The 26,717-nt window shown below is 39.4% G+C and overlaps 1 protein-coding gene across 4 annotated transcripts in view; it reads left to right on the plus strand.

The window, feature by feature from the left end:
* Positions 1-26,717, plus strand: part of BRAF (B-Raf proto-oncogene, serine/threonine kinase) — an 80,673-nt gene that overhangs the window by 22,425 nt on the left and 31,531 nt on the right. For all 4 annotated transcript variants that reach the window (XM_054189154.1, XM_054189151.1, XM_054189152.1 and 1 more), the window contains exons 3-7: positions 3,156-3,419; positions 20,444-20,547; positions 21,298-21,400; positions 22,708-22,856; positions 23,991-24,110. In XM_054189154.1, the coding sequence (XP_054045129.1) occupies positions 3,156-3,419; positions 20,444-20,547; positions 21,298-21,400; positions 22,708-22,856; positions 23,991-24,110 (740 nt within the window). The remainder of the gene's footprint in view (positions 1-3,155; positions 3,420-20,443; positions 20,548-21,297; positions 21,401-22,707; positions 22,857-23,990; positions 24,111-26,717) is intronic.

The raw sequence follows: 26,717 nt of genomic DNA on the forward strand, positions 1-26,717 counted from the left end.
TGAGACTTGAAACTGGTTGCCCAGGGGTTGTGCAGTCTCCATCCTTCAAGACTTTCAAAACTTGCTTTGGCAAGGCCCTGAGCAACCTGATTGAATTTCAAAATAAGCTCTGTGTTAAACAAGTGTTTGTACTAGATGACTTCCAGCGATACCTTCCAACCTATTTTTTTCTTTTTTTTCCTCCTGTGATATTCTATATCAAGCTGAAAGCAAGATTTAAGTTTTCTTGTAGAACATTACTGAATTCTTAATGGGAATATGTGAACTGAATGGATTTCATTCTAGATTTCATAAACTTTTCCTTCTGAAATATCTTTAAAACCCTTAATTTAATGAATTGCTAGAGTGTTCTGATGAATCGTCTTCATGCTGAAGATACTGTAAAAATAAGGTTTTTTTGTTTGGTTTTGAAAAACAAGGTTAGAAATCACCCTTATAGTTGACCCAGAGGGCCTTGAGTGACTTGAAGGTTTGGATAGCTGTTGATGCCTGTTTGCTTATACAGCTGTGCTGCTGAAGGTCTCTGCTGTAGACAGGCCAACCCTGTGGCATAATCTTTCTTTCAGTTAGAAATACTTGCCATCGGTCAGCTTTGCTGTTGTAATACTCTTTCAATTTAACCTCCATACTTCTGTGTTCTGTTGACTTGGTGCTGTTGGCTGTGTAAGGTCTATGGGTTGTAGTCATCAGCTGAAACCAATGTCTCACCAAAGTACTTAATCTTGGTGAAAATAAGATTTTATTGGAGCTGTTCTGTTTCTGCTGCATGTACTGTTGCTGCTTCTGTATAAAAAGAATTTATTTTTTTAAGACAGAAAAATGTATTTAAAGTCTACTGATGCATTTCTAGTTCCGTTATGTTTTTTACAGGATCTTCTGCTGTGATATTGAGTAACAGTATAATACTTGAGAGCTTTTGTCTCCATTAAAAATAGAGAGCTTTTCATGCAGAATGTAATGGTATAGAACCCAAAGCCAGTAGCAGCTCCTAGCTTTCCATGCTCATTGTTTATTCTTGTAAGATAAATCGTTTGACTTTGAGTTTGCATTAGTGACAGATTAAGCTGCCGGTGTAAACACTGTAGGATTGAGTATTTTGAAAGATGTGTGTAATTTTGTGAAGGAACTAAGCCCGCAAGTATCGGGAAGCAATGTAATGTTGCATGTGTTCAAATAATATTTTGCAATGTTCATGAGAAAAGGAAGTAAGTATTTAGAAAAGTATTGGTGAAATGGTAACAGTTTATGATTCTTAATTTTTGTTTACTGAAAATAATTCTTGACACATGGAACTTTTACTGGAATTTACATGAAAAGTTGATCCTGGAAGTCAGAGAGACACTTGTGTTACCGTACAGCCAAAAAATGCCATTGTTTATAATTGGGTAACCTTTCAATTTACTTTTGACAGTAGAAATTGGGTAGAGTGAAAATATTTTGGTTTTAAGTTTCTAAGTTTGGGGTCTACTTGTGAAATGCTAGACATCATCAGTTTTCAAAAGAAATAGTAAGTAGTTCTCAGTTTCCTGCAACTTATGTCCATTTATTAAAAATGGAACCCATAAAATTTATAATTTAAAATTGTGATGTTCACCACCATTCTTTAAAATATGTTTTCTTTCTTAGTCCTCACTGTCAAATTGTCATTCTCTGTGTTAATGCTGAGGGGATGATGACACAAATTTTGAATGTCGATCCATCCTGAGGAATGCTAAACCTTGATGAAAAGGGAGGAGCCAACCACTCTTTACTTGACAAAACCAGCCTGGGTTAGGTGAATTTGCACACACTACGCAGAGAAATAAATTAATGGTAAAATGTAGTATTTGTCGCAGCACTACTGTATGCGGGTTATTTTTTCTATTAACCTTAATGTTTCTTTTCCACATGTAGACCATGCAGACTTTTTGGTCAGTTCAGTTCTCCTATAATTTAACTAGCAACATGTTATGCACACAAAACTTGAGGAAAGCAACTTTTTTAAAAAAAAAAAAAAAAGTATCTTTCCCTAACATAAATATCCTTTGTAGCATTGAAAATTTATGCATCTTAGCATAGATCTTGGTCTTGGAGAGATCTTGGAGAGCTAAGTAGAAAATTCTGTTCCCTACGACTTAGATGTTGGGTTTGTAAGATGTTTGTTTCTCCTTGTTTGTAAGGATCTAACACATCCTTGGTTAACACTGACATGCTCATGCAGTGTGAAACACACATTCCTTAACTGATTCAAAGTTTTGAAAATACTTTGTACTAATTTGTATGCTAAAGAAATAATTCTTATACTTGGATACAGATCAAAATTTTCTTGTTACGAAGGCAAACAAAGTTGATGAAAACAAACTTTAAACAAAAATATATACCAATGACGTATTTGTGTTATAGAGCTTGGCAATAATGTCTAACTTGGCTATATTTAATAAAAAATTAATGGACAAATATAACGTTACTGAATTGGATTGTTTAAGAAACGTGGTCAGTGTGTGATCAGGTTTTACATAAACTTGGTGGAAAATCAAATAAGTCTCATACAGATGTTAAAAAATTGTTTCAAAGGATCACTTTTACATTTTTATGGATGACTTTGTAACAGGGCAAACTTACTTGTGTTCTAACTGAAATAAAGCTTTTTGTCGCATCTGGTATGAAAGAGTAGTGCCAGAGATGAAAGGTGTTGAACAGTGAGCTAGGTGAGTTGTCAGACACAGAAGGTAAAAAGCAGATTTCAGCTTTCTCTTAATTATTGCATTAGATGTATTTAGCTGTCATTCCACAGAATGATAAATTTAGCTGTAGTACAGTAATTCGGCAATGCAGCTGACAACATTTGGTAAAAATTGCTGTCTTCTTTAATGTAGTTTTGAATTAGGCTATTTAGTGCAGATGCTTTGAAACTGTGGCTTATGATTTCTTTTATCCACTTAGCCATTTAATCTATTAGAAAAAATTAGTTGTTGATTCAGAAGGTTTAATATAATGAATTATATGCCATTTCTTCTTCGTGTCCTACTGAAAAATTTGACCAGACCATTTTGTTCATATTACTGCGAAATTTGAATTAGTTTAGAACGCGTTTTATTTCGTGTTCATTCTGGATTTAGATCTCTGGTTTTGTCTGAGGCTACCACATCATTAAAACAGCTGCTTTTCCTTCACAGGCCTATGAAGAGTACACCAGCAAACTAGATGCTCTACAGCAGAGAGAACAGCAGTTACTGGAGTCCATGGGGAACGGAACAGATTTCTCTGTCTCCAGTTCGGCTTCAACAGACACAGTTGCATCATCTTCCTCCTCTAGCCTCTCTGTAGCACCTTCATCCCTTTCAGTTTATCAAAACCCTGCTGATATGTCACGGAATAACCCTAAGTCTCCACAGAAGCCTATTGTTAGAGTCTTCCTGCCCAACAAGCAAAGGACTGTGGTGAGTCAGTTTCTATTCACATACTTGTAACCTCAATATTTCGTGTATCTCTCTCTTTCTGTATGTAACAGTTAATTTGGGAGCTGAAAAAATACCTGTGTGGACGCCAAAGAGGTTGCATGATCACTACTTGTGCTCTGCCACGCTCAGTTGTTTTGGTGTGTTGAATGTTTTGTACAGGATTAACACAAAGACATCTGTTATAGCAGTAATACAGGATACAAAAATTTCAGGAGTTTTATAACAATGAAGATACCTCAAGAAATATTTCAACTTTCTTGGATAAATAGTGATCTACCATTTTACAATGGTAAGGAGGTGGCAGGAAGCTCCGTTTCTTGTAATATACAAAATTATTGATTAGCTTAACAGGGCAAGATTGGGGAAAGTGTTTTCCATGTTATCAAAGTTACTGGCAGCAGTGAATGCTTTAGAGCAAGTACCAGCCTCCTGCAGCTAAGGGGAGGCTGCACAGAATTGCTTAGGTTTGTGGTTTTTGGTTTTTGTTTCTTTTCCTCCCCACTCACTGTGGTGAGTGTTTCGTGTTGGGACCCTGATGCTATCAGGCCCTGTGTAGAGGACTTGCTAGAGGATGGACTAGTTGCTATTAGGAGGGGCAAGAAGCGTTGCCTGCAAACTGCTCAAAAAATAGCGTTTATCAGTTTTGACAATGTTAGTGATTTCTGGAGTCATGGAAGAAGAGCTGATTTTTTGCTGGCTATTTGATTATCTGTTATAGGCAGGATTTTTTTATCAATTAAGAGCTGACAACTGAAGAGCCTTGATATGTGCTTGTAGAATAGTACACTGCAAACTGGTACATGAAATTGCTGAAAAGCCATTGTCTAGGCTCTGTTTTGCAAGGGGTTGCATACTCTTAGAAGGGAAGCTGTGGTTCCAGAGGATGTGGAAATGAATGGATAACACAGCCAGTGTCTGTGAAGCCAGTGCTTTTCATAGCAGCAAGTCAGGTGTTGGCTGTCACTGGACTGTGACTGCCTGTGTAAATTGAGTTGCTGGCAAAGAGAGGAAAACATAAACTGAGTAGTGCTGGGCATTAGGAACATGTTGCTCTCCATTCCCCTGCCACTTTCCTTCCTTCCATCCCTCCCTCTACCTGCCCCGCTGAACAAAAGAGATCATAAAATTTACAGTGGGAACAACAGATTAAAGGGCAGTTGTTTTCACCTGATTTGTGGTTTGTTTTTTTTTTTTTTTAAATATTGCTTAACTGTTAAAGATTGAAATTAGTGTTTGGCTTCGAACTAGAGAATGAGGGTTTAATGTAAACTATGAAAACTGTGCAGATGTACAGTGTTAAGCAAGGTGAATTTGTTGTCTGCCTATGAGGTATGGCTAGGCACATAGTACTACCCACATTGTAAAATTTGAAGAGAAGGTACTGGATTTCAGAGAGACTCTGGTTTCTTCGTGTGTTCTGACCCACCCTGTCTGGCTGTTGTAGGCACAGCCCTTGTCATGGGGCTGTCCCACAAATTGTTTTTCTCTTCTACAATGGGCCACAGTATGTGGCTTCCTGCATTGGTCAGTGCGTTTTCTTTTCTGTCTTTCCTATGTGTTATCTTGCCCTCTTCTCTAAGCAATATAGTATATATACTGCAATATTCCTCTTCTGCTCCTTTCCCTCTCCTCTTTTTCACCTCTTCCTCAATCCTTTTGTCAGAGCTGTAGTAAGGCTTTTCTCAAGTCTGAGCGCCTTATTTCAAGGAATAATTTTATATAAAGAATAGTTTACGATTATGAAATACCACATTAAACTCAGTCATTAATTAAACTTTTTTGATGTTTTATGTGTATATTTCACCAAGTTTGAGTTAATTCTGAATATGCAAGTGTGCTTACAAGTTAGGAAAAAGAGGCAACTGTATTTCAGTGTGAACCAGGTGATACAAGTTTGGGCTAGTACAGAACTGTCTTGCTTCATCTGAGGCATGGTTTTGTGCATGATGCTGGTCCATTCTAATCAAAATAAAACAGGTTGTCTTCACCCAATGCATCTTTAAGTTCCTAAGTAGCAGTAACAGATCAGCTTGGTATGCCCAAAAACATGTATAAGATTGTGCTTTCATGAACTCGTGTGTCTTCTCACTTTTTGTCCCTAAGCTTTGGGGGTTTTGGTGAATATTGTGATTCTGTGGTATCAGTTGTGCTCACTAAGAGCTTGCAGATTTAGCCAGAGAGATTAAGTTTAAGAGTGACAGCTCTGTTGCCATGTCTTCACTAAGAGTTAACTTCCTAGCCTGAGGACATGCTGCCATTTGAGGAGGAAACTGTAGCTCTTAGCGGTAATACTCAGTGGCTGGCAGCAGGACATAGGAGTTTTTTCCAGCACTGAATCTAGATGCTCTTTCCTGGCTGTGGGAGACAAACGTGGTCAGGGAGAGACTCTTGCTCCTGTCCTCAGCTCTCTGCTGGAGTCTAAACACCATTTGCCTTATCAGTCTAGCCTTGCAGCCTGTTTCCAATGCTAAATGTAGATCACTAAGAGTAGAGCTTCAGGAAAATCTGTAGCCTTGTGCTGTGGCAATTAAAAAAAAAAAAAAACAACAAAAAAAAAACCAAACCGAAACCAAACCCTAAACCAAAACAAAACAGTGATACCAACAAAAGAGTAGGAGACAGGCTAGTGTTAGAGGGAAGGCGCAAGACACTATGCTAAGGCACATGGAAAATAAGGAGGTGATCGGTGACAGCCAACATCGCTTCACTAAAGGCAAATCGTGTCTGACAAATTTGGTGGCCTTCAACAACGGCATTACAGCATTGGTGGATAAGGGAAGAGCAACTGACATCATCTACCTGGACTTGTGCAAAGCATTTGACACTGTCCTGCATGACACCCTTGTGTCTAAATTGGAGAGATGTGGGTTTGACAGGTGGACCACTTGGTGGATAAGGAACTGGCCGGATGGCCGCACTCAAAGAATTGCAGTCAGCAGCTCAATGTCCAAGTGGGGATCAGTGATGAGTGGTGTTCCTCAGGGGTCAGTATTGTGACTGGTGCTGTTTACCATCTTTGGTGACATGGACAGTGAGATTGAGTGCACCCTCAGCAAGTTTGCTGAGGACACCAAGCTGTGTAGTGCAGTCGACACGCTGGAAGGAAGAGATGCCATCCAGAGGGACCTGGACAGACTTGAGAGATGGGCGTGTGCCAGCCTCATGAAGTTCAACCAGGCCAAGTGCAAGGTCCTGCATGTGCAGGCAATCCCAAGCACAAATACAGGCTGGGCGGAGAATGGATTGAGAGCAGCCCTGAGGAGGACGACTTGGGAGTGTTGGTGGATGAGAAGCTCAATATGAGCCAGCAGTGTGTGCTCACAGCCCAGAAAACCAACCGCATCCTGGGCTGCATCAAAAGGAGCATGGCCAGCAGGTCAAGGGAGGTGATTCTACCCCTCTACTCTGCTCTGGTGAGACCCCACCTGGAGTACTGCGTCCAGCTCTGGAGCCCTCAGCACAGGGAACATAGACCCATTGGAGTGAGTCCAGAGGACTTTTTTACTTCTGTTTTACACGTTCTTTGGATCTAGTTGTGTTACTAAGTTGAACTTTTTTTAATAGACCTAGTAAACTGTCTCTGTTTTAGAGCTGGGACATGGTGCTTATAGGAACTCCGAGCGTTCGGGTTATTGGCCTTGGAGCTGAAGTTCATTTCTCTGAAACCTGAAACAGTGCTCATGTTATTGAGCAAGTCAGGAATTTCTTGTATGGTGACTCTTAAAGTAGTTAATGTAGTTACTCTGTTTTCAGTATTTATTGATCCTGCATGTAGTCTGTTGAAAACTGAGGAAATTCCAGAAGCAAACCCAATTCAGAAGGATTTGCAGCTTACTGACATTTTTAACTGCTGGTAGTCAGATGATAGCAGTAGGCTAATAGCCTTAAAAAGCTCCCAGCAGTTTTCAGTGAACACTGAGATTACTTGCTGTACGAAACTTCCTTTGTTCTCTCAATGGATAGAGAAGGGTCCTACACGTCTTTAGTCTTTCTTCATAACCTTTGGCTTTAGAAAGAGACCTGTCGTGTCTCACTTGTGCCCATGAACTGAGCCATTTGCTTATGTAGCCATGATGGGAGTTTGGGGTTTTCAACTATACAGGATAGCTTCTGATGTGATGGGTTGAAGCAGGAAGGAGATTCCTTGTGAAAATACATGGTACCTGCCATTAGGGCCTTCCCTTTGCCCCAAGCATAAAATGTGGATAAAGGATAAAATGTGTCCTACAACCAAGCACAAAGCTGGGAGAGGAGAGATGCTGTTAAAAGTTGCACTGTTGCAATAAGCTTCCCCCCACCCCAACCGTAACTGCTTTCAATTAATATCTGCTTCTGAAATAAATCTCTTTTTAATATCACAATAATATTTTGGTCTCTTCCTCCAACCACAGACCCACTTCAGGAGGGGAGAAATCTTGTCAGATACCAGGGAGCCTTGTTTTATTTTTATCTGGGAATGCAATGACAGTTCTTAAACTGACTTAAAGTGACTGGAATTATGTTGGTAATGGAGAACGAACCTCCTTATTTATCTTTGATCATACTCTGAAGCAGTCCCAAGTACTACAACAGCCTTCTGCTATTTGTTTAGAGCTGTTAAAAATGCAGGAAATGAGGGAGGGATGCTTACATTTTTGGGTAGCAACTGCCTTGTTACTTGGGGGTTGTCAGTGTTTTTTGTTTATTAGTAGTATTGTTTGTGTGTAGGATCACGCAAATAACATCTGTTTGAATTGGCTCCAATTAGAAATATAATGTGAGGAAACTGATGGAGTACAAAGAAATGACACCGCGTTGATCAGCGTAAGTGACTTCTGTGCATAGCTCGTGTATGTGTTGTGGTAAAGCAGAGTGTTGGACAAAGTTTTTCCTAATGTGGGAAAACATGTGATGGTGCTTCCTTGAAAGTCTAGCCGGTATGTGGTAGAGCCTACTGCTACTGACCAATTAGCAGTTGAAGTCAGCATCTTGATTCAGCCGTCTGCACAGCAGGCTTGGAATGTAACTTTTTTTGAAAGCAAACCCAAGTAGCTGGCTTGGTTAGTTGGAGGGGAATCAATGAATAAGTAGAGTCAGAAATAGAAGATTGTTTTCCTTTTTAGTTGTCCTGGAAAGGCATGAAGTTTCCTTCTCTGAACAATCTCCTAGGGGAAAAAAACCAACAGATTGTTTGCTGTTCTCGGGATGGGGGGGGGGGGGGGGGGGGGCTGGGGAATGTTTATTCCCTATAATGCAGAAGAGATAAATGTCTGAAATACATCCACTTCCTCTTTCCTCAGTGGCATGGTTCAACTGTCAAGTTAAATGTCCTTTGGAGAAGCATTCTGCATAGATGTGACCAGGATAAGGCTGTGCGGGTGGATTTGTTTTGTTTTGTCCTAGGCCGGAGGGGAGGATGTTGAAATAATACAAGTGCAAGATGGTAAAAATCTACCTGAGACCATCAGTTGTTTTTGCAGAACAAATTGATGAGGCTTATCCAAACTGCGGGTGGGAGAATTTAGGGAAAAATCAGTTTGAAGGTTGTTTGGGTTAGGAATTTAAATGGCTGTGGGGTGGATAGTAACAAAACTGATAATTACGGGAGAGCTTTTGGATGGGAGAGGGAGGTAAGAACTCTGACCTTGAGCTGGCTACTAGAAGTCTGAGAGATTATGTTAGATGCTGAGACTTGGTTTTGGTGGAAGGGAGATAGTCTTGAATGGGAAGTGGATGAGAGTGTGTCAAGATAAAAGCACAGGTTACATTTACTGATGAGATTTCTGAGAGAATGCATGGAGCCAGAAGAGGACACACCCTTGTGGGGTCCTTAGATAATTGTGTTGTGGTTTAGGATTATTTTTTTTTTTCCGAATTATATGACTGAAGGTGCAAGCAGAGAAGGAAATGAAACAGAAGACAACACTCACACAAATGAATGGGAAGAGACGCATAGCTGGTTATTGAGAAAGGGTAGTAATTCAAAGAGAATGAGGATTAACAACTTGATCCAGAGGTATGAGAAGTCATTAAAGATCTCAATAGGATAACTTCAGTTTGATGTAAGAGGCAGAAGACAGTGAAAAAGTTTAAAATAAAAAGAGGAGGAATTCCGGGCAATGCATGTGAGCAGCTTTCTGTGAGTGTAAAGATTACAGGAATATGGTATTTGCATATAGGACAAGATTTAAGCATTTTTTGGGATTGCTTCTAGTTGTGGGACTTATTTGTTTGGTTTTTTTATTTTTCTTTGAGGTTTTGGGGTGGTGGGTTTTGTTTTTTGAGCACCTGGGTAAAGTATCTTTTGCATGTCTTTGGGAGTGCCAATTTTAAACTGGTAGGCTTGAGATAAGTTAAAAATCCCCATTTCCAATTGCAAGGACTGTTCCAGTTTTTGCCTTCCCCATTAAAGTTGACCAAACAGTTGAAATTATTTAGGAATTTCACCTGTTAGATTGCTTGGTTACTGGAGACCTTAAGACATTAGTAAGACTTTTTAGACAGGTTTCCTTGGGTGCATCAGTTGTGGCTGATCCCTTGTAGGAAAGTCTTTTGAGACCTTGAATGGAACGAACATTTTGTGGATGTACCTGGAGTATTTCAGTGTTGCAATGAAAGAACACAAGAACAGGGCAGGCACGTGTGATACTTTCCCTGAGTCGTCTTCCAAATCGGAGCTATTTGTCACTCAGGAATGTTATGAGTTTAAGTGTTTTCTATTTGGAAACCTCTGTCCAGTCTCTGTTAAACCCATGCTACGGTTACTGGAAATTTGTGTCTCGTGGTAAAGAATTCTATGGGAATGGTTATATGTGGTGTGAGCGTGTTGATCTTTAAATCTGCCACGTGCTAGCTCTCCATACTGAAGGAAATAGAGGCTTCTGAGAAAGCTGTTTAATACCAGGCCTGATACAGAAACAAATAGCTAAAACTGGTCATAACTGAGGAGAGAAACAGTATTAGCAGGTTTGTGATGTTGAAGTGAAGTCTTGTAGGAAATAAGAGAATGTACTTGGGGGAAGGGGGGTGGGTCTTCTAACTCAAGTACTTTATGAACAAGATCATATAACTTGCTTATATTAGCAGCCCTGAATGATTTTGATTACCCAAGAAATCTCTTCCAGCCAAGTACTTACAGTGTGGGAAGAAACAGGCTGAAACCAAATGAGCAGTCCTGAATGATGGTATGCTGGAGTGTGGAACACTAGAAGAAAATTGGTGGTTGGGTGTAAGAAATGATGGGCAGTTGAAAGGCATCAGGTGGTGATGGTCCTTCTCTTAATCTGTATGTAGCCTGTTGCTGTCTGCTGCACACTGCTAGCCTCCAGAGGAAATGTTTGCTTCGTGTCTTCTGGCCGCCTTGGTGGAGTGGCTGTAAGGGTGGTAAGGAGTCTCTGCTGCTCTGCTCAGGGAGTTTATAGGTCCTCTTACAGCTCCAGTGCCTGCTCTCTTTCTGTGAGCAGGAACAAGGAGTGGATTTGTTAATTTTGAATTTCATTTCTGTCCATAGTGGTCTGAGTAGTGACAGTGAAACTGGGTGGGTGGGAGGGGGGTGAGAAAGGGTCGGGAGGAAGAGGAAGTAGAAGATGCTGTTGCTGCTTTGGGAGAGCTTGGTGGCCTCCAAGTACTTCAGCTCTCAGTCTGCAGATTCTGGGTAGGATCAAATCACTGTCCGTTTTCACCCACCGTGAGGTCTCAAAACTTCCTATGGCAGCTTCTAAACCAAAAAGTAATACTTTGGTAAAGAAGAAAGTTTCCCTTTCTTCTGTGTTCAGCTATGGAAGATTGTCTGGTTTTTGGTTGTTCTTTGTTTTGCTTTTTTAAGTTTAATTAGAGTAATTTGTGTAAAAACTCAGCATAAATTCGGGCCAGTAAAGCTCCTTTCCACTTTGTGCGTTGGTACGCTTCATATAAGTGTCATAGTTACATATGTATTAGAAAGTTAATGGAAGTTCTCAAAATGCAAATGTGAGACTGACTTTTTAAAAGGGAAAATTTGTATTTTTAAGACTTACAGAAACTAAACAGGATTGTGAATGTTGTGCAGAGGGACAGCTCTTATTTCAGGTTTCTCACTCTTGTCACACCTTGGTTAATTAGTGTACATCTGCCTTTTAATTAGACAAGCAATCATGTGATCTTCTCTGCAGTCAAGACTGGAAGAATCAGATATTTTTACCCTACCTAAATTCTTAGCATAAATTAATTCATCATGCATGCACAACTGGGATCCTTCAAATGTTCTGATTTTAGATCTGGTACTTGATGTGTTCCTTTAGACTTAAGATTTGCATCTTGCTTTCTGTGGTTTATGCTGTGAGTTTGTGCCTCAAGCTTACTGAGTAGTGAGCACTGGATTTCTATAGGCATTCAAGCTGCCCTGCCGGTTTCACCTGTCAAGTATAAGGAAAATTCAGAGAAGGGATGTTCGGGCAGCTGAATAAACTAGTTTCTTGCTTTTAGTTACACACCTGGTTTAAGATGATTGGGTTTTTCTAATCAAAAGCAATTAAAAATTCCTATGTTGTATTAAACATGCAGCAGAAATGGATTTTATTTTTAGCGTATGCCAATGGATGCCTGCTGAATGTATCTGAATGCTTTGGAATTTTGTGCATCATATAAGCAGACTGGTAGAATGAAGTAAACGGTAGTTTACTTTCAAGTAAACATCACTTGATTTTTTAAATTTTTTTTAAATACTTGGATCATCTGGCAGAGCTATTTGCCTACCTATCATGTTGCTGAAAGGCAAAATCGTATTAGAGATTAAGTTATCAGTTTTCATTGGGAAGAAGTTTAACTATGGAAGACCTCTTTTAAGCTGTCAATAAGCAAACAAAACTTTATTACATCACAGGAGTTGTACAATGAAATAAACTTTACAGCTACCATGAGTAACTGCTTCATGCCTAGGAAAGCCTGAAGAATGTGTCTTTGGGAGGTGTTTAGTGAAGCAAGGTGAGCAGCGGTGCTACAGCAGACTGCCCGGGTCTGGCTTGAGTGGAGTTAATTTTCTTCACAGCAGCTCATATAGTGCAGTTTTCAACTGGTGAACGCAACTGTGCTGACAACACAGCAGTGTGTTCGCTATTGCTGAGCAGTGCTTGCACAGGGTCAAGGCTTTCCCTGTTTCCCACTGTCCCTTCCCGCTGAGGAGGGGGACACGGGCAGGACAGCTGACCCCAGCTGACCAAAGGGATATTCCATGCTGCATAACAACATCCTCTGCAATAAAACGGAGGGGAGGTTTTTCCAAAGTCACTATTGCTCAAGGACTGACTGGGCATCAGTCTGCTGGTGGTAAGTGATTGCTTCTGCATCACTAGGAAAATTTTTTTCCCTTCTTTTTTCCCTTCACTTAATAAATTGTCTTTATTATGACCCAGGAGCTTTCTTGCTTTTGTCCTTCCAATTCTCTTTCCCCATCCCATTGAGGGGGGAGTGAGCAAGCACCTGGGTGGTGCTTACCTGTCTGCCAGGGTTAACCCAGCACACAGCCTAAACTCAGTCTTGGTTAAATTCAAAGTAGTATGTGTTGAAAAGAAAATAACTTAATCTACTTCCATTTTATTGACACACAGTCTTAGATTGCAAAGTCAAACAATATTGAAAACTTGCCATTATAAAGTTGGTGGTCTGTCATCTGGAATGCCTCATGCAACATTGATCGCTGCTTTTTAAGAATATTCCTCAAGTAAGGAGAGATTAGTGATTTCTTAAGAGATGGAAAGTCTGTCTGTAGAAAGTAATGAATGATAAAGGAAAATATTATTTGGAGTGTGTTTCCTTTACCTCATGACGTGGTAGGCAGGCACTCTGTGAAATGGAACGCAACTCACAAATCTGAAAATAATTGGAAGAAATTTTTTAATTCCATGTCTAGTAAGTCATGCTTAAATTCGTGGCTTCTTGCGTTGTTTAATCAAACTAACCAACCAAAGCTTTAATATTTGTAGAGAATGTGTATACTACCTGAAGATGAAAGTATCCATTTGTTTTTAGGATTAGTTGCAACAGTTTAGAGAGGGATGTGAATTCTAGCCCTTCTGCAGTACAATTTCTTCCCCCCCTGTCTTTAAGGCATTTGGAGTGTGATCATCTGCAACAGGATACTACGCAAGTGAGCTATGAGGCTGACCTATTAGAAAGATTTATTTAAGCTATTTTGTAACTTAAATTTCTAGTGTGTTTGAGTTTTGGTTTGGAGAGCAGCCAGCTGACTTTTTCGTCACGAGATCAGGAACCTCAAGGTCCTCGGTTTTGATTCCCATATAGTGGTTATGTATATTTTTCTAGATAAGCATTTATCTCGAGTCTGAAGCCATATTTTCCAAACTTGTTTTTAATCAGTGGGTCACTATCAGTCTTCATGACTTCTGGCACTGGTATTCACTCTAAAAATTTAAGATGGTGATCCTGCTGTCTGCTATCACCTTACAAATGATGAGTGCTCTTCTGAACATGGTTTGGGTGCTGTCCCGCAAAAGCTTGAAAAATGATAGTGTGGAGCCTGCAATTGACTAGGAACAGCAGGTTTGATCCAGTATGGTTTAGTGACGGCATACTCTTGAGCAAATGTTCTGTATTCACATAAATCAGTCCATTGTGTTCTACAAATGAGTACCCCTTAATTGCGTTGGAGGTACAAGTGGGTGCTGATGCCGATGTCTTTGCAAGTTAAATGGGATACATTTGATGGAATGGTAACAGCTTTGTAAAATGGGTAAATTCTGTTCAGCTTCCCTTGGAAACAAGATTTAATGCAATGGAATTGTCTCCCATTTGTCTTACTAATGTCCCCCATTAAGAATGTATGTTCTTAAATGCTGCTTTCCCCTGTAAGTTGTCCAGAGCTTCACACCCTGAAATCCAGAACAGCTGTGTCTGAAAGCCGTGCTCTTCATTTTACAGAGGTTGTGATGTTCAGTATCATCTTATGCCCTCTTTGCCACAGAAGGTGTTAATTTTATCTGTTAGTGCTGTAAAAAGTGTCTGACTGATTCGGTTAAACATTTGTCCTTCATTCATTATATTTTTACCAAAAAAACTATCATGTCAGAAGGCAAAACTAGTTATTTGGCGAAAAGACAGCTTAGCTTATTTCTCTCCCAACACATTGAACTCTGTGAGCACGTTGCTGGCATTTTTTAGTCATACAGATACCACAGTGGGAAGAAGTGTGATCTTTCAAGGTGTATGTGTTGAGGTAAGTAAGGCAGTATTTTGAAGTGGTATTTCAAGATCTGTACTATTTGGAATATTCTCACTATTGTATCCAGTACTTTGTTTAACTGTTTAGAATTTTTCTGAAGGTCTGAGGTATGTTAACTTTACGTACATACGTAACACTTGGCTAAAGTGAGCTGAACTACAGTGCTAGGCTGAAGGAAAAAAAAAAAACCAGAACCAGATAACTAGTTTTAAGAAATATAATACTAGATATTCAGAGCTGTCCAGTCTCTCCACTTTCAGAAAATACCCTTACATTGATTTTTTTGAAGTGGTTCTCAGTCTCTTCAGTCTCTTTATTGCTGTAATATATTGGAAACTGCACTGGTGTAAGGAAGCATTTTTAACTTCCTGAGACTATGCCAGTTTCTGCTCTGATGTTAGAAAAGTGATGTAAGAGTTATTTAGGGATGTAGCCCTCAATTTCTTACTGAATCGGGAATGACCTGATTTACAGAAAGAAATGATTTATTATGCATTGCTTAAATGCTTGTGGCTGCAGTACTAAGTATATATCAGCAATGTTGTTATGAATACTTACTGTCCACAGAAACAGTTTACATGAGTAACAGAAATGAGGGTATTAAGTGCTATAGTTCTGTTTAATCTGTTTAGGTAGTAAGACTCTGCTTTGAGAATTTTTGGAGCCTAGAATAATTTTCATTCGTTTCTTGGGACTTCATATTTGCAAAGTTGAGCGTGTGTTTTGGTGTCTGCACTACTTGCCTGATTCAAGATGCACAAGCAAATCACTTTCTTTGATATATTATTAAGCTATGCACTGAACACAGCTTGCAGTCTGTATTGGCAGCTTCTCTACTGTTCCGTAGTACCGTATAGCCCGTACTCTATCATGTTCTTCGCTTGTGAAAATTGTTCGTGGAATCAACTTTCAAGTTGTTATAAAAACCTAAAGCTTTTCTGATCTACAGATCTTAGGTATATAAGTAACTTAAAAAGAAAGCACTTAGCAATTACAATTTGGAAACAGATTCCCTAATTCCGTAGCATGAATTTCTAGGTGGTAACTGCTGTTGAACATATTAAGATTCCCTTAGTTACAAAACTGAGGGATCAAAAGATAATGGAAGGAAGTGGATAAAATGGGTTTGAGATAGCATTGAGCATTCTTTGTTTCAATAAAATGCAAATTTTGTTCAATTTACTGAATTACAGTTACAAGGGTGCATATTTTGAAGTAGATCAGAAATTTTCTCCCGGGAAACCGATTTTGTCAAAAAATGCTGATGTGATTTGGTGAAAATACTCTGTGGGAATCCTGTCAAAACTCTTGATGGAATTGATAAACCCACTTCGGTGCCTGCCTGCCTGCAGTGGTGCAGCTGCTGGGGTGGCTGTGCCGTGCCGGGAGGCTCCTGCTCCCTGCACTCCCCGGCTGCGGGGACACGCTCCCTCCCTCCGGCTGGGGGTGAGTAGGAATCTCTCTGAAACTCCTGCTTCGGGGGCAATGTCTGTTAGCCAGAAAAAAGGAATTTGTTTGGTTTTGTTTTCTTAAGACTGAGTATCTCTCCAAATCACTTTCTTGGAGCGGGATTTCTCTTTAACTTTGCCATGATTTGGGTGTGAGAAGAGGATGAGAGGGGAGGAAAAGAGAGGTTTTAGTGGGAATGCTTAGCAGGGCGAGATTTCTGCTTTGCAGCAGGTGCTGGTAGGGACTGAAGGAGGGGGCTGAAGGGCTACATGGACAGATGGTGATAGACCGTACTGTACCAGTCGGGGAAAATGATTAATCAATACTACAGGGATTTATTCTAGTATTTAGTTCTTTTAATTTAGCCTTCTGTTTCTCTGCTCAGGATTCTGTAAGAGAATGTTCTAAATGTGATGCTGATACAGGATCTGGTGATTTTTTGAAAGTAATCAAAACAGTTCCCCAACTGTTTTTTAGCTGGATCTTGTTGCAAATGGCAGTAAAGAGAACAAATGTTCTATCCATGTTTCTAATTGCAAGTTGCATAAATATGACTCGGATTTTAATGAAGGGGACTTGGGGAAGTAATACTGAGGAATAGCAAATGATAAGTGAGCAAGATGTTTAATGCACGTTTTTTATAGTTCTATTGCACTTGCATTGCTGTAAGCAACCTTCATTCTGATACTTCCCAAGCTTTGACAGCTTGCCTTTCTGACTTTATTGATTTCTTAAAAGGAAGCCTGTAACTTCATAAATCTTGTTTTCAGCAAAATTAAAAATAAAGAAAATATTTAATCACCTGAAGTGTTGTTATTTACACCAGTGTAATTTGTTAATAGAGTTGGAACTTTTAGGTTCCTGATGTAGGTCTTTGCTTCATAAGGTACTGGAGGATGTTATCGCCCTTTATGGAGGATCAGTGCTGGAGGAAGAAAACGTCTTCCTGTGAGCACAAGGCTCCTTCCTTTTTTCTATTCATCTCTTCTTTAATTTTAGTCACCTTTCCACTGCTTGCGTTTTCCTCCTTTTTCTGTTCTGTTCCCTCACCCAGGTCTAGATTTTACTACTCTGGTTTCTCTTAATACTTACTGCCTTGAAGTTTTCTGCCTAAGCTAGAACCTCTCCCCGCTCTGTGCTCACTTCTAACGCGTCTCTTAGGCACTCCCTCCCCCTGGTGCTCCTTGTCCAAAATGAGCTGTCTTTTCTCCTAATCACAGTGCACAAGCTTCCTGTTCGAGATGTGCTTCCATCGCCTCGCCAGCTGTTTCAGCCTGCGGTAGTTCATCATATCTGTGTTTCCTGCCCTCTGCCTCAGTCTGTCTGTCTTCCTGCTGTCCTGTTTGGCTGTTTCCCACCAACCTGCTCATGTCAATGCCCTCTCTCCATGTACACATGCTTTCCCTTGTTAGTTCTTAAGTTTGTCCTGCCCCTCCTCACTTCTTCATGCCCAACCACTTTCCTGGCTCTCTAAAGAGAGAGCCTTTCCCCCTGCCCTGGGTCAGTCTGTCACCTGCTCAGTGTTTGAATGTCTTCTTCCACTGTGGGTGTCGGTGGTGAAGTAACTGAGGTTGCTGGAAGGGTAGATGTGAAGTGTCTGTGGGGGCTCTACCTCAATCCAGCAGGAGCTGTACTTACAGGACAAATAGCCTTGAGCCAAAGAACGCTCACTTGCTCTATCGAAATGGCTTATGATGGGACTTGATTTGTATGGGAGGTTGGAGCCTGCCTCTGAAATCCTCAGAGATTTTAGTCAAATTCTTCAAAACGTATACTCTGTATTTGTGAATAAATATGTTGGAGGCAGGGAGAACTTGTCACCCAACACTGAGGGGAGAGAGAGGTTCTTTTAGGGATCCTTGGCAGAATGATGATGGCACTAAATTGTAGTTACAATTAAAGCTTTATTTTCTTAACATTATGTTATGATTAGTATAGCACAGAATTTTTTTTATTAGAATGGCACAGGATTTCTACAAGCAGAATCAGTGTAGCGATCAGTTTATTAGTAGCATAATACAGAAACTATATTGCAATTTATAATTTCTAATCACCTGGACTCTCTGTGGATTGGGTCAAATCTTAGCACATGGTTTGCTGTATCAATATAACAGTCATGCTCTAGGCTCTAAATTCATATAAAAGAATATGAGTCACTCCCTCAATCTTCTGAGGAAGCAGAGGATGATGGACGTGTCCCTGGCCACAGTGGGCCCTGGGTCTCACTGTCCAACAGCAGCTCCAGTCCAAGTTCCTCCCCTTAGGACTTAAAACTGCTTGATTTTCTAGACAGTGCTCTGGGTGCCGTTATGCTTCCCTGTTCTGTGACGGGGCCATCACCAGCGCCTGGTGACCCCGGGTGCCTTGGACCATCAAGGCCAGCAAGGGAGGGAGTAATCATCCTGGCGCCCAGGAACCTTGAGGTCAGTAGGGAGGGGAAGAAGAAATCTGTATGGTTTGTCTACTTGGTTCACAGGACCTTCAGGGCCTGGTAACAAGGGGAAAGGGAACAAATACGTGACCCACTCGGTCACCGAGAATGGCTGCTTGCCTTAAAATGGCGTTAGTTATGCTAACCACATTGCCAGGGGTCGGGAACACGGGGTACCGGTTACGGTGGGACCCTGTGAACAGTTGGTTTTGGTGTGAACAGTTGGTTTTGGTGTGAACAATTAGTTTCATAGAGACATAAGCAACAGAGGGCTCGGTTTTACAATGGAAGATTGTTGACAATATTGATGATAACGCATGCTCCCAGGCTTCCAGTGACAGAAATTTTGTAACAATTAAGTATGTTCTATGCTGGAGGATTGATCTACAAGTGATTGAAAGCCACAGGGTTAACTTCTAGGATGGGCAGAAGTTGCTTAGATTAATAAAAAGATGCATTAAGAAGTAATGGAACGCGTAAAACAAAGTCACTTAAGGCTGGACATCAAGATTGTAAAGCATTATGCTATAGGATGTTTTTTCCAAGGAATTAGTAGAAATTATCTTTTTTGAATGTTTACATGTTGATCAGATGAAACGCACAAATATCCTGTAAGAAGCACTTTTGTATTGATGGGAGGAAGGTTATGAGGCAAAATGGTCCTTTAATTTGTCTCTTCTGAGAGGGCATATGTGTGAGTTCTAGAAATGCAATATATAGCGTAACCTCAAGTGGTGTTCACAAAGCTACTTGAAATAGACTGCTACTTTTCACTGTCACCCTTAAGTAGGACATAGGGCCCCTAAATACCCATGGAAATCTAAGTGCAAGGAGCAAAAACTAGGCCCTGATCCAAAGCCAGTTGAAGCTGATTAAGAGACTGCTTTCGGCTACTGAGGGCTCTGGCTTAGGCCACTAGCAAGCTAGAACTGGGTCTCAGGTGTTCAGGCAGACTTCTTTGGTTAGTTTGAGGGTTTTCCTTTTGATTCACGTTTGAGATGCTGTCAGTGTTTTTAGGAGATGTCCCAGTGTGTGTGCCACCTAAAGTGTTACATATTTTCACTATTTAGTTCTAGAAATAGTAAGTGGTTAATAATCAACACCTGAACTACACTTAATTGCCAGATTATGTATTGTTCTGTTTTTATGGCTTGACTCTATACATTGTTAAATCACAGGTATACCTAGAGATTATATACTTATTCCTTTAAAATATGCCTACAGCTAGAATAGAGGCAAGGAAAATCTTTGCTTTGCGTAGATTGCAGTTCTTCGGCTAGTTTTAGTGTGCTTCTCCATTCTTCCCATCCTGTTAGATGTTTAAATTTTTTGAATAGTGAAACAGAAGAGAGGAATATGTTTTTCAAGTAGGAAGTGTCTGTAGAGTTGTAAATATAGGTTTAAGTGAGAGGTTATGGTATGTCTGACTCAGATGATTTATTTTACTTGTTTGCAAGTTTCTCTTCTATTTTAGAAATAAAATGTTTACATTTTATCAAATGTTTTTTTGAGTGCAGTCCAAGTTAGTTCTTTCATTTTAATTCCCCTTGGCATGTTGCCCCATTTAATTTCACAGCTTGGCCTGAACTTTCTGTGGATGTATGTAGTTATTAGCTGTCTGTGTGCTGTGTCTCCATTTTCTTCAAGTTGAGAAGAGTTGGAAAGTCGCTTTTGGAGTTGGGTCAAGACTTCATTCTAAAAGTTAATAGAAATGTAGAGCGTGTTCTCTTCCAGCTGAGCTAGACTGCTTATATACTATTCACCAATAAAACTTTCCATAGTACAAAATAGATTTTGAGAAATTTACCTAGCATTCTGTAAAGCACATGAAAAGTAAGTTTCAGCACTTGAGGGTCAAAACGCTTGCATCTATTTGGGGGGATAAATTGGAACTTGTTTTAATTAATTTCTTTTATATTTGACCTCTAGGTTCCAGCAAGATGTGGAGTGACAGTCCGTGATAGCCTAAAGAAAGCTCTGATGATGAGAGGTCTTATTCCAGAATGCTGTGCTGTTTACAGAATACAAGATGGGTATGGTTTGTGTGTGATGGTTTTTGTTCTTAGAATCTGTTCTTGGAGTTACCCAGTTTGGCTGATTCTATCCAACATTGTGGAAGTTGTTTCCCAAGTTCAGAATGATATGATACTTTGCACTAAAACAATTTGTGTCTTGAAGACCTATAAAAAGAATGACAAACTCCTAGAAAAAGACGTAATCACTTCAAGAATGGGCATGATATAGAATAAAGTGAGCTTATAGACTGCTGGCAAAACACTCATCAATCCAACTCATGCTAACCAAACAAGTATTAAATGGGTTTTGTTAACTTTTTGGTTTAATTTTACTTGGTTATAGTGCATTCCTAACTGAATATAGAGTTCCTGGGGGTGTGTGGGGGGGAGTAAATGAGTTTCCAGCACTAAAAAGTTTGTAGATTTTCTTACTGCACAAAATTAGCCATCTCTTTGGATCTCTTATGGAGCACGTATTTTCAGAAGGACCTTGTTTGATCAGAAAGGTATCTGTCACGTTGGAACCAGGGAATGGGCCACTACCGGAGCTGATTAAAAAGAGTACATTTCTTTCATGCAGTTTGTCCAGGGAAGGCGTGCTCTCCTTGGCGTGTGCCGAGCTTAATGTCTTGCCTCTAAAGTTTCCTGCAGTTAGAGACTGGGTGGCAAACCCCCACGGTGCAGCTTTCTACCTGATCTCACATCTTCAGCAGGAGACCTGCAAGGGCTTGTGGGCTGGTGCTAATGAAAGGCTTATTTACACTTTAGAGAGAAGAAGCCAATTGGCTGGGACACTGACATTTCCTGGCTCACGGGAGAGGAGTTGCATGTGGAAGTCTTGGAGAATGTACCACTCACAACACACAATTTTGTATGTATTGGTTTTTGTGCAATGTTGAGTAGGGTTAAGCCAACTTTGTGCTTTCAGATTCAAATTAACGACTTTGAATAATATTTTGTATCTGTGGGATGTGGTGGGGGTTGCAAAAGAAGTTTTCAATCCCAATAGCCGAAGTGAATTAGATAGAATTGTAATTGACGTAAGTGATGTTAGAGTACTTGATCGCCCTTAAAACTTTCACAATTGGATGGAATACACCCTCTAGAATCTATAAATGGAGGGGGTTTAAATCAGCACTGCATTGCAGAGCTGTAATAATAATCTACTATTTTTGTATTGCTGTATCTATAAAATGTATTCTGGGCCTCCCTGCTGGCTCTGCAGCAGCAATTAACTAATGAACTAACTATTCCCAGAGCAGTGCTGACATCATCAATGATGCTAGTGCACAAATATGTTTTGACCTGATAAGGCATCAAGTAAATGGAAGCTGATAAACAGAATCCATCTAAACAGTTACAGCTACATACAAAATCCTGGAAATAACGTTTTTCACATTGAGAAGAAAGACCTTTTATTTAAATAAAAACTCAAAATTTTATTTGCAAGATACTTAAACTATTTTACGCAAACAAGCTAGTTTGGCTATGGCTAGTTAGTTGAAAGTCTAGTAGGCTTAATGTTTGGGGTTTTTTTGATAGCCACCTGAAATTTTGATTACTACATGTAGTAATACAACTAGAATGTATTTTTATGCCAAGTATTGCAAAATTTGAAAATGAAACTAAATAATTTCCCCCCCTATAATATGGGGATAATTAATGTTCACCCTTTTGCAATTTTAAACGTTTCTGAGTTTCAGTAGTCAAAATTACAACTATATATGTAACCATACGTAGAAGCCATATATATAAGCCATATCTGTATTTCCAGTCCTGTGAGCGTTGCATAGAAATGTCATTTGACTCCTGGAAAAATTAGAAGATGAGATAATCTTTCAGCAGCTTTTGTTTTTGTAGGTTGTATCCAATTAAATTCTGAATGTTTGTCTCTTGCATTATAACAGTGACTGTTTTGCTTTGGATTTGTTGCTGTTTTTCTTACTGCTAATGAAATGAAGCATTAATTCCAATAAATAGTTGAAAGAAAATTTTAATGTATGTAGACTATTTCAAAAAGGAGACAATCTTTTATGTCAGGCTGTTTGATATATAAAACTGTAGCTCCAGCATCAAAAAAGAGGCTTTTAAGTGTATTTGAGGGAGGTAAAAGCAAATAGTGTATCTTAGGCTTGCAGAAGAGCTCTATTTAATTACGATTATTTTTTGACAATATAGGTACGAAAAACATTCTTCACGTTAGCTTTCTGCGACTTTTGTCGAAAGCTGCTTTTCCAGGGATTCCGGTGCCAGACATGTGGCTACAAATTTCACCAGCGCTGTAGTACAGAAGTGCCACTGATGTGTGTTAATTATGACCAACTTGAGTAAGTAATCACAATTCTTTTTAAAGTTGAGCCTTTTATTAAGCTTACAGCTGTCGGTGATTTCTTATGTTAAGTCTGTGATGCAGGAAGTCAGAGGTGGTGCCTGAAAAAAATATAGGAGCTCAACTGTTCTCATGAGAATGCATGATTCATATTCTCTCTGTGCTAGCTCAGACAACCAGTTCATTTTTTTTTTTTCTGGACTATGAAATGCTTTCTTTGAAGCATGAATGGGGTGGCTGAGTACTTGACTGTATCAGACAGGCTTCTCATTGTTCACAGTTGTTATTCTTAATCAAAACTGGGTCTTTATGATGTGATGGCTAGGGCCCTGTTTAAATGTTTAGATGTGGGTTTATTCTCTTCAGCCTGAAAAAAATGTTAAGAGACACTAGTTTAATATGGTGAAATTGCAGTCGGTTTTACAGCGATTGAAAACAAATCCGTTAGTGAGTTTGATGCCTAGGTAAGAAACATAAAAGAGAATATCCCAAACAGTCATGTGTTCTTGAATTTAATTATTGATCTATTTGTGTAAGTCTTTGATGTAGGTTAAGGATCTGGTGTAAGTTTGCTCTGTGTTCTATTTGATCGGTTCCAGTGGATGCTATTAAGTCTTTTAAATAGACTTTCATGTAAGGAATCATTTAAAATGCTAGTTTTCCCCCCAAGAATAAATTTAATTTCTGCTTATGTTGGTATTTTTAACTGTTTCCTTGGGCACCTCTAGAATTTGTGCTCAGGGCTTATGGATAACAGTTCTATCCATTTGACATTTGGGTCTTGGCATTGCATCAGTGCAAACATTAAAATAAATTCATGTACTCAACATTTAGGTATAAGTTATACATTCTTGAGGAACCAGATGTTTGTGATTTCAACTAAAAGATTAAAAAATTACTTTCTGGAAAGTTATGTTTAAGGCATGATCTTTTGATCCTTTGTCAAGTAAACACTATTTTAACGTATCTTGTGGATTAATGTGTTAGTGTAGTCTTTATTTTAAAATTTAGAATTTGATCAGTGAGGGGTTTTGGGGTTTTTTTGAAGAGGATTCAATCATTGAGTGTTATATTGTGAAGCTTCTGGGTTTTGCACAAGTTAGGCTGTTCTTGTTTTGTTCTTGCCTCACAGTTTGCTGTTTGTCTCCAAGTTCTTTGAACATCACCCCATACCGCAGGAAGAGGCCTCCTTAGGAGAGACCACCCCAGCATCTGGATCGTACCCCTCAGTGCCCCCCTCAGATTCTGTTGGGTATGACCTTATTCCTGCTGTTTAATAACGTAACATTTCAGTACTGTATGCTTAGAAACACTCAAAATACTGCTTTGCAACTCTGTCTACTTTTTTGTAATCTGGCTTCTCATGCAAATATATCCACCTATGCTTAACTTCAAAGTAGTGAATGTTTTCATTCACATGAATGATATAAATTAGTAATGAACCTAAGTTAAACGTGTGCGTAAGTGTCTCTAGAATTGGGGCCTTACCTGTTAAACTGATTTCATCTGCATGGTAGCTTAGACCTGGTCTAAACTGGAAAGATTTTATACTTAAAATTAATACAAACCAAAGCTATGTCCTCACAAATTCTTTTAGTTTGTGGTATCAAACTACAATTTACTTGCCTTGAAGTGACATACCTCTGTTTCAGAATAAGCCACACCACGATAAGATTAGCGTGAACAGATGCCAATTCCAGGTTCATAGTACCGCTTTAGTACCTTTTCCTTATACACATTGCTTTAGTATCCTCCAGACCAGCTGTCTTCCTCCTATTTAGATGTTGGGATATACCAATAGCATCTGTTTGCTGCAGATCCAGGTTTTGTAAAATTACACTTCTAAAACTGACCACGGCCTCCATCCCCTGTATTTCCAACAAGGATTCTGGACCATATCTCTGTGAAGAGATAAATGATCATATTTAGATTATGTTCCCGGTAGCTAAGAGGTCACTGACATCACACAGCACTAGACAGTAGAACAAATCTCCAGGAAAGAGTAATCAAGGATGTGTATCAAAGTCAAGAAACCTGATACAGATTCATTAAGAGCACCAAATACAAAAGCCTTCAGAAAAACATTCCTAGGACATGTGCTACGTGGAGATGAACTGAATTTGGCAGAGAGGCTCTCTTGGAATAGCGAGCATTGTGCCCAAACTAAAGCAGAAACACAGCTGGAAGCTACACAGGCACCTATGGACTCTAACTAGAAGAGAAATTCCCTGAACAGCCAAGACTATTTTATGAAAGATCAAACATGATGCCTCCCAGGAAAATAGATTGACAGTCCTGCAGAGGGAACCTCATTTGGTAAGTACAAAGAGAGATCATGTTCTCATTTTTACTATTTTATGCAGTTTCAAGTAGATTTGGAAGTGTCTCTTCCAGGTAGTGGATGTTGCCTTTATATCCTGTGGACATTAGTACAGCAGGCTGTGGACAAGGCGGCTGCCATGATTCTCTAAGTTAAGCAGGCTCTGCCTTTCTCATGGTAGAGCTGAAATTATACCAGGCTAGAACTATTAATATGTGAAGAACCTTGTTTATTCTAGCCTGTGGGTGCAAAAGACACTATGTAGCCCCAATCCTAATGCTGGTATATGCTAAGTTTTCCTACTTTTAAATTGCCTCTGCTTCACATTTGTATTTTCTTAGCAGTTTATGAAGATACAATAGGATGGATTATCTTAATTGATACATATCCTACTTCAGACAATCTTAGTTTTGTGAAGTAAAAATGGAAAGGAAAAACTGAGACCAAAGATGTTTAATGCCTCAAGGTTTTTAACTTCACTGATACGCAAATGTTAACATTTAAATATACTTGCGAGTTGAGGTTAAGGAGCTTTTCCTAAGTGTTGCATCTGTAAATGTTTGTGGTTGCAGGAAGCTGTAAAAGTTTCTAGATTCCTACTTTTTTTGCGTTTTTCCTCGCTGTATACTTCATTGTTAAACCAAAAAAAGGCATACATCATGCCTCCAGAATTCTGTTTATTTTGAAAATGGTTTATGATTATCAACTGGTATTCATAAGTAGCGTGCATGTTACAAAGTCATGCAACTTTCCCCAAGCATCTATGTTTGTAGTATTTCCTTTCCACAAGCAGCTCTAATGCTATTGTATGAGCATATAGCACTCTCCATACCTTCCTCCAATTATCCTTTTGCTTTTCTTTAATAATACTTACCTGCTTTTCAAATATATAATTGTGGAAATATTAATTTATTTGATTTTTTTTAGAGTTTAAAAAAAATGCTGGCATTTTCTATAAAAACGTATACTTACCCACGGTTTTGTTAAAGGGAACTCCTACAATATGGGACAACAGCTCAACTGGAACAAAAAAAAAAAAGTCTGACAATTGAGGTTATCTTGTCGGGAAGAGAGGAATTTGAGAGTTGGGCAATGGGATTGGAAATATGAGGAACTAGCGCTTTATTAACACTTATTAGTTTAATAATTGTTCCTTTGATTTCTCTGTTCTCCTAGCGTCTTGCATGACACAGCCCACAGAGGAAGGGATGTTACTAATCGTTTGGTAAACCTGAGGAAAGAGAAAGCAAACATCCTTCTTCATCTTTAGCCTTGTGAAGGGATTCCAGCGGCAGGCAAAGTGCCCAAAGAAAGGAAGAGTTTGTGTTGCAAGACAAGCTCAAGAGCAAAGGCGTGTGTGACATGCTGAGAAATTGTCAAGGGATCAAATGGAGAAGTTGGAAAGAGAAAGGGACATAAAGGAAAAGACCATTGGACATGATGCAAAAGCTGCTAAACGTGCTGGAGAACTCTGTTGCACTTCGCTCATGTGTAACATCCTAAAGCAGTCCAGTCCTGTAGCCTTTCATTATTCCAGCT

This window comes from Rissa tridactyla, chromosome 1 (genome assembly GCF_028500815.1).
Source record: "Rissa tridactyla isolate bRisTri1 chromosome 1, bRisTri1.patW.cur.20221130, whole genome shotgun sequence".
NCBI lineage: Eukaryota > Metazoa > Chordata > Aves > Charadriiformes > Laridae > Rissa > Rissa tridactyla.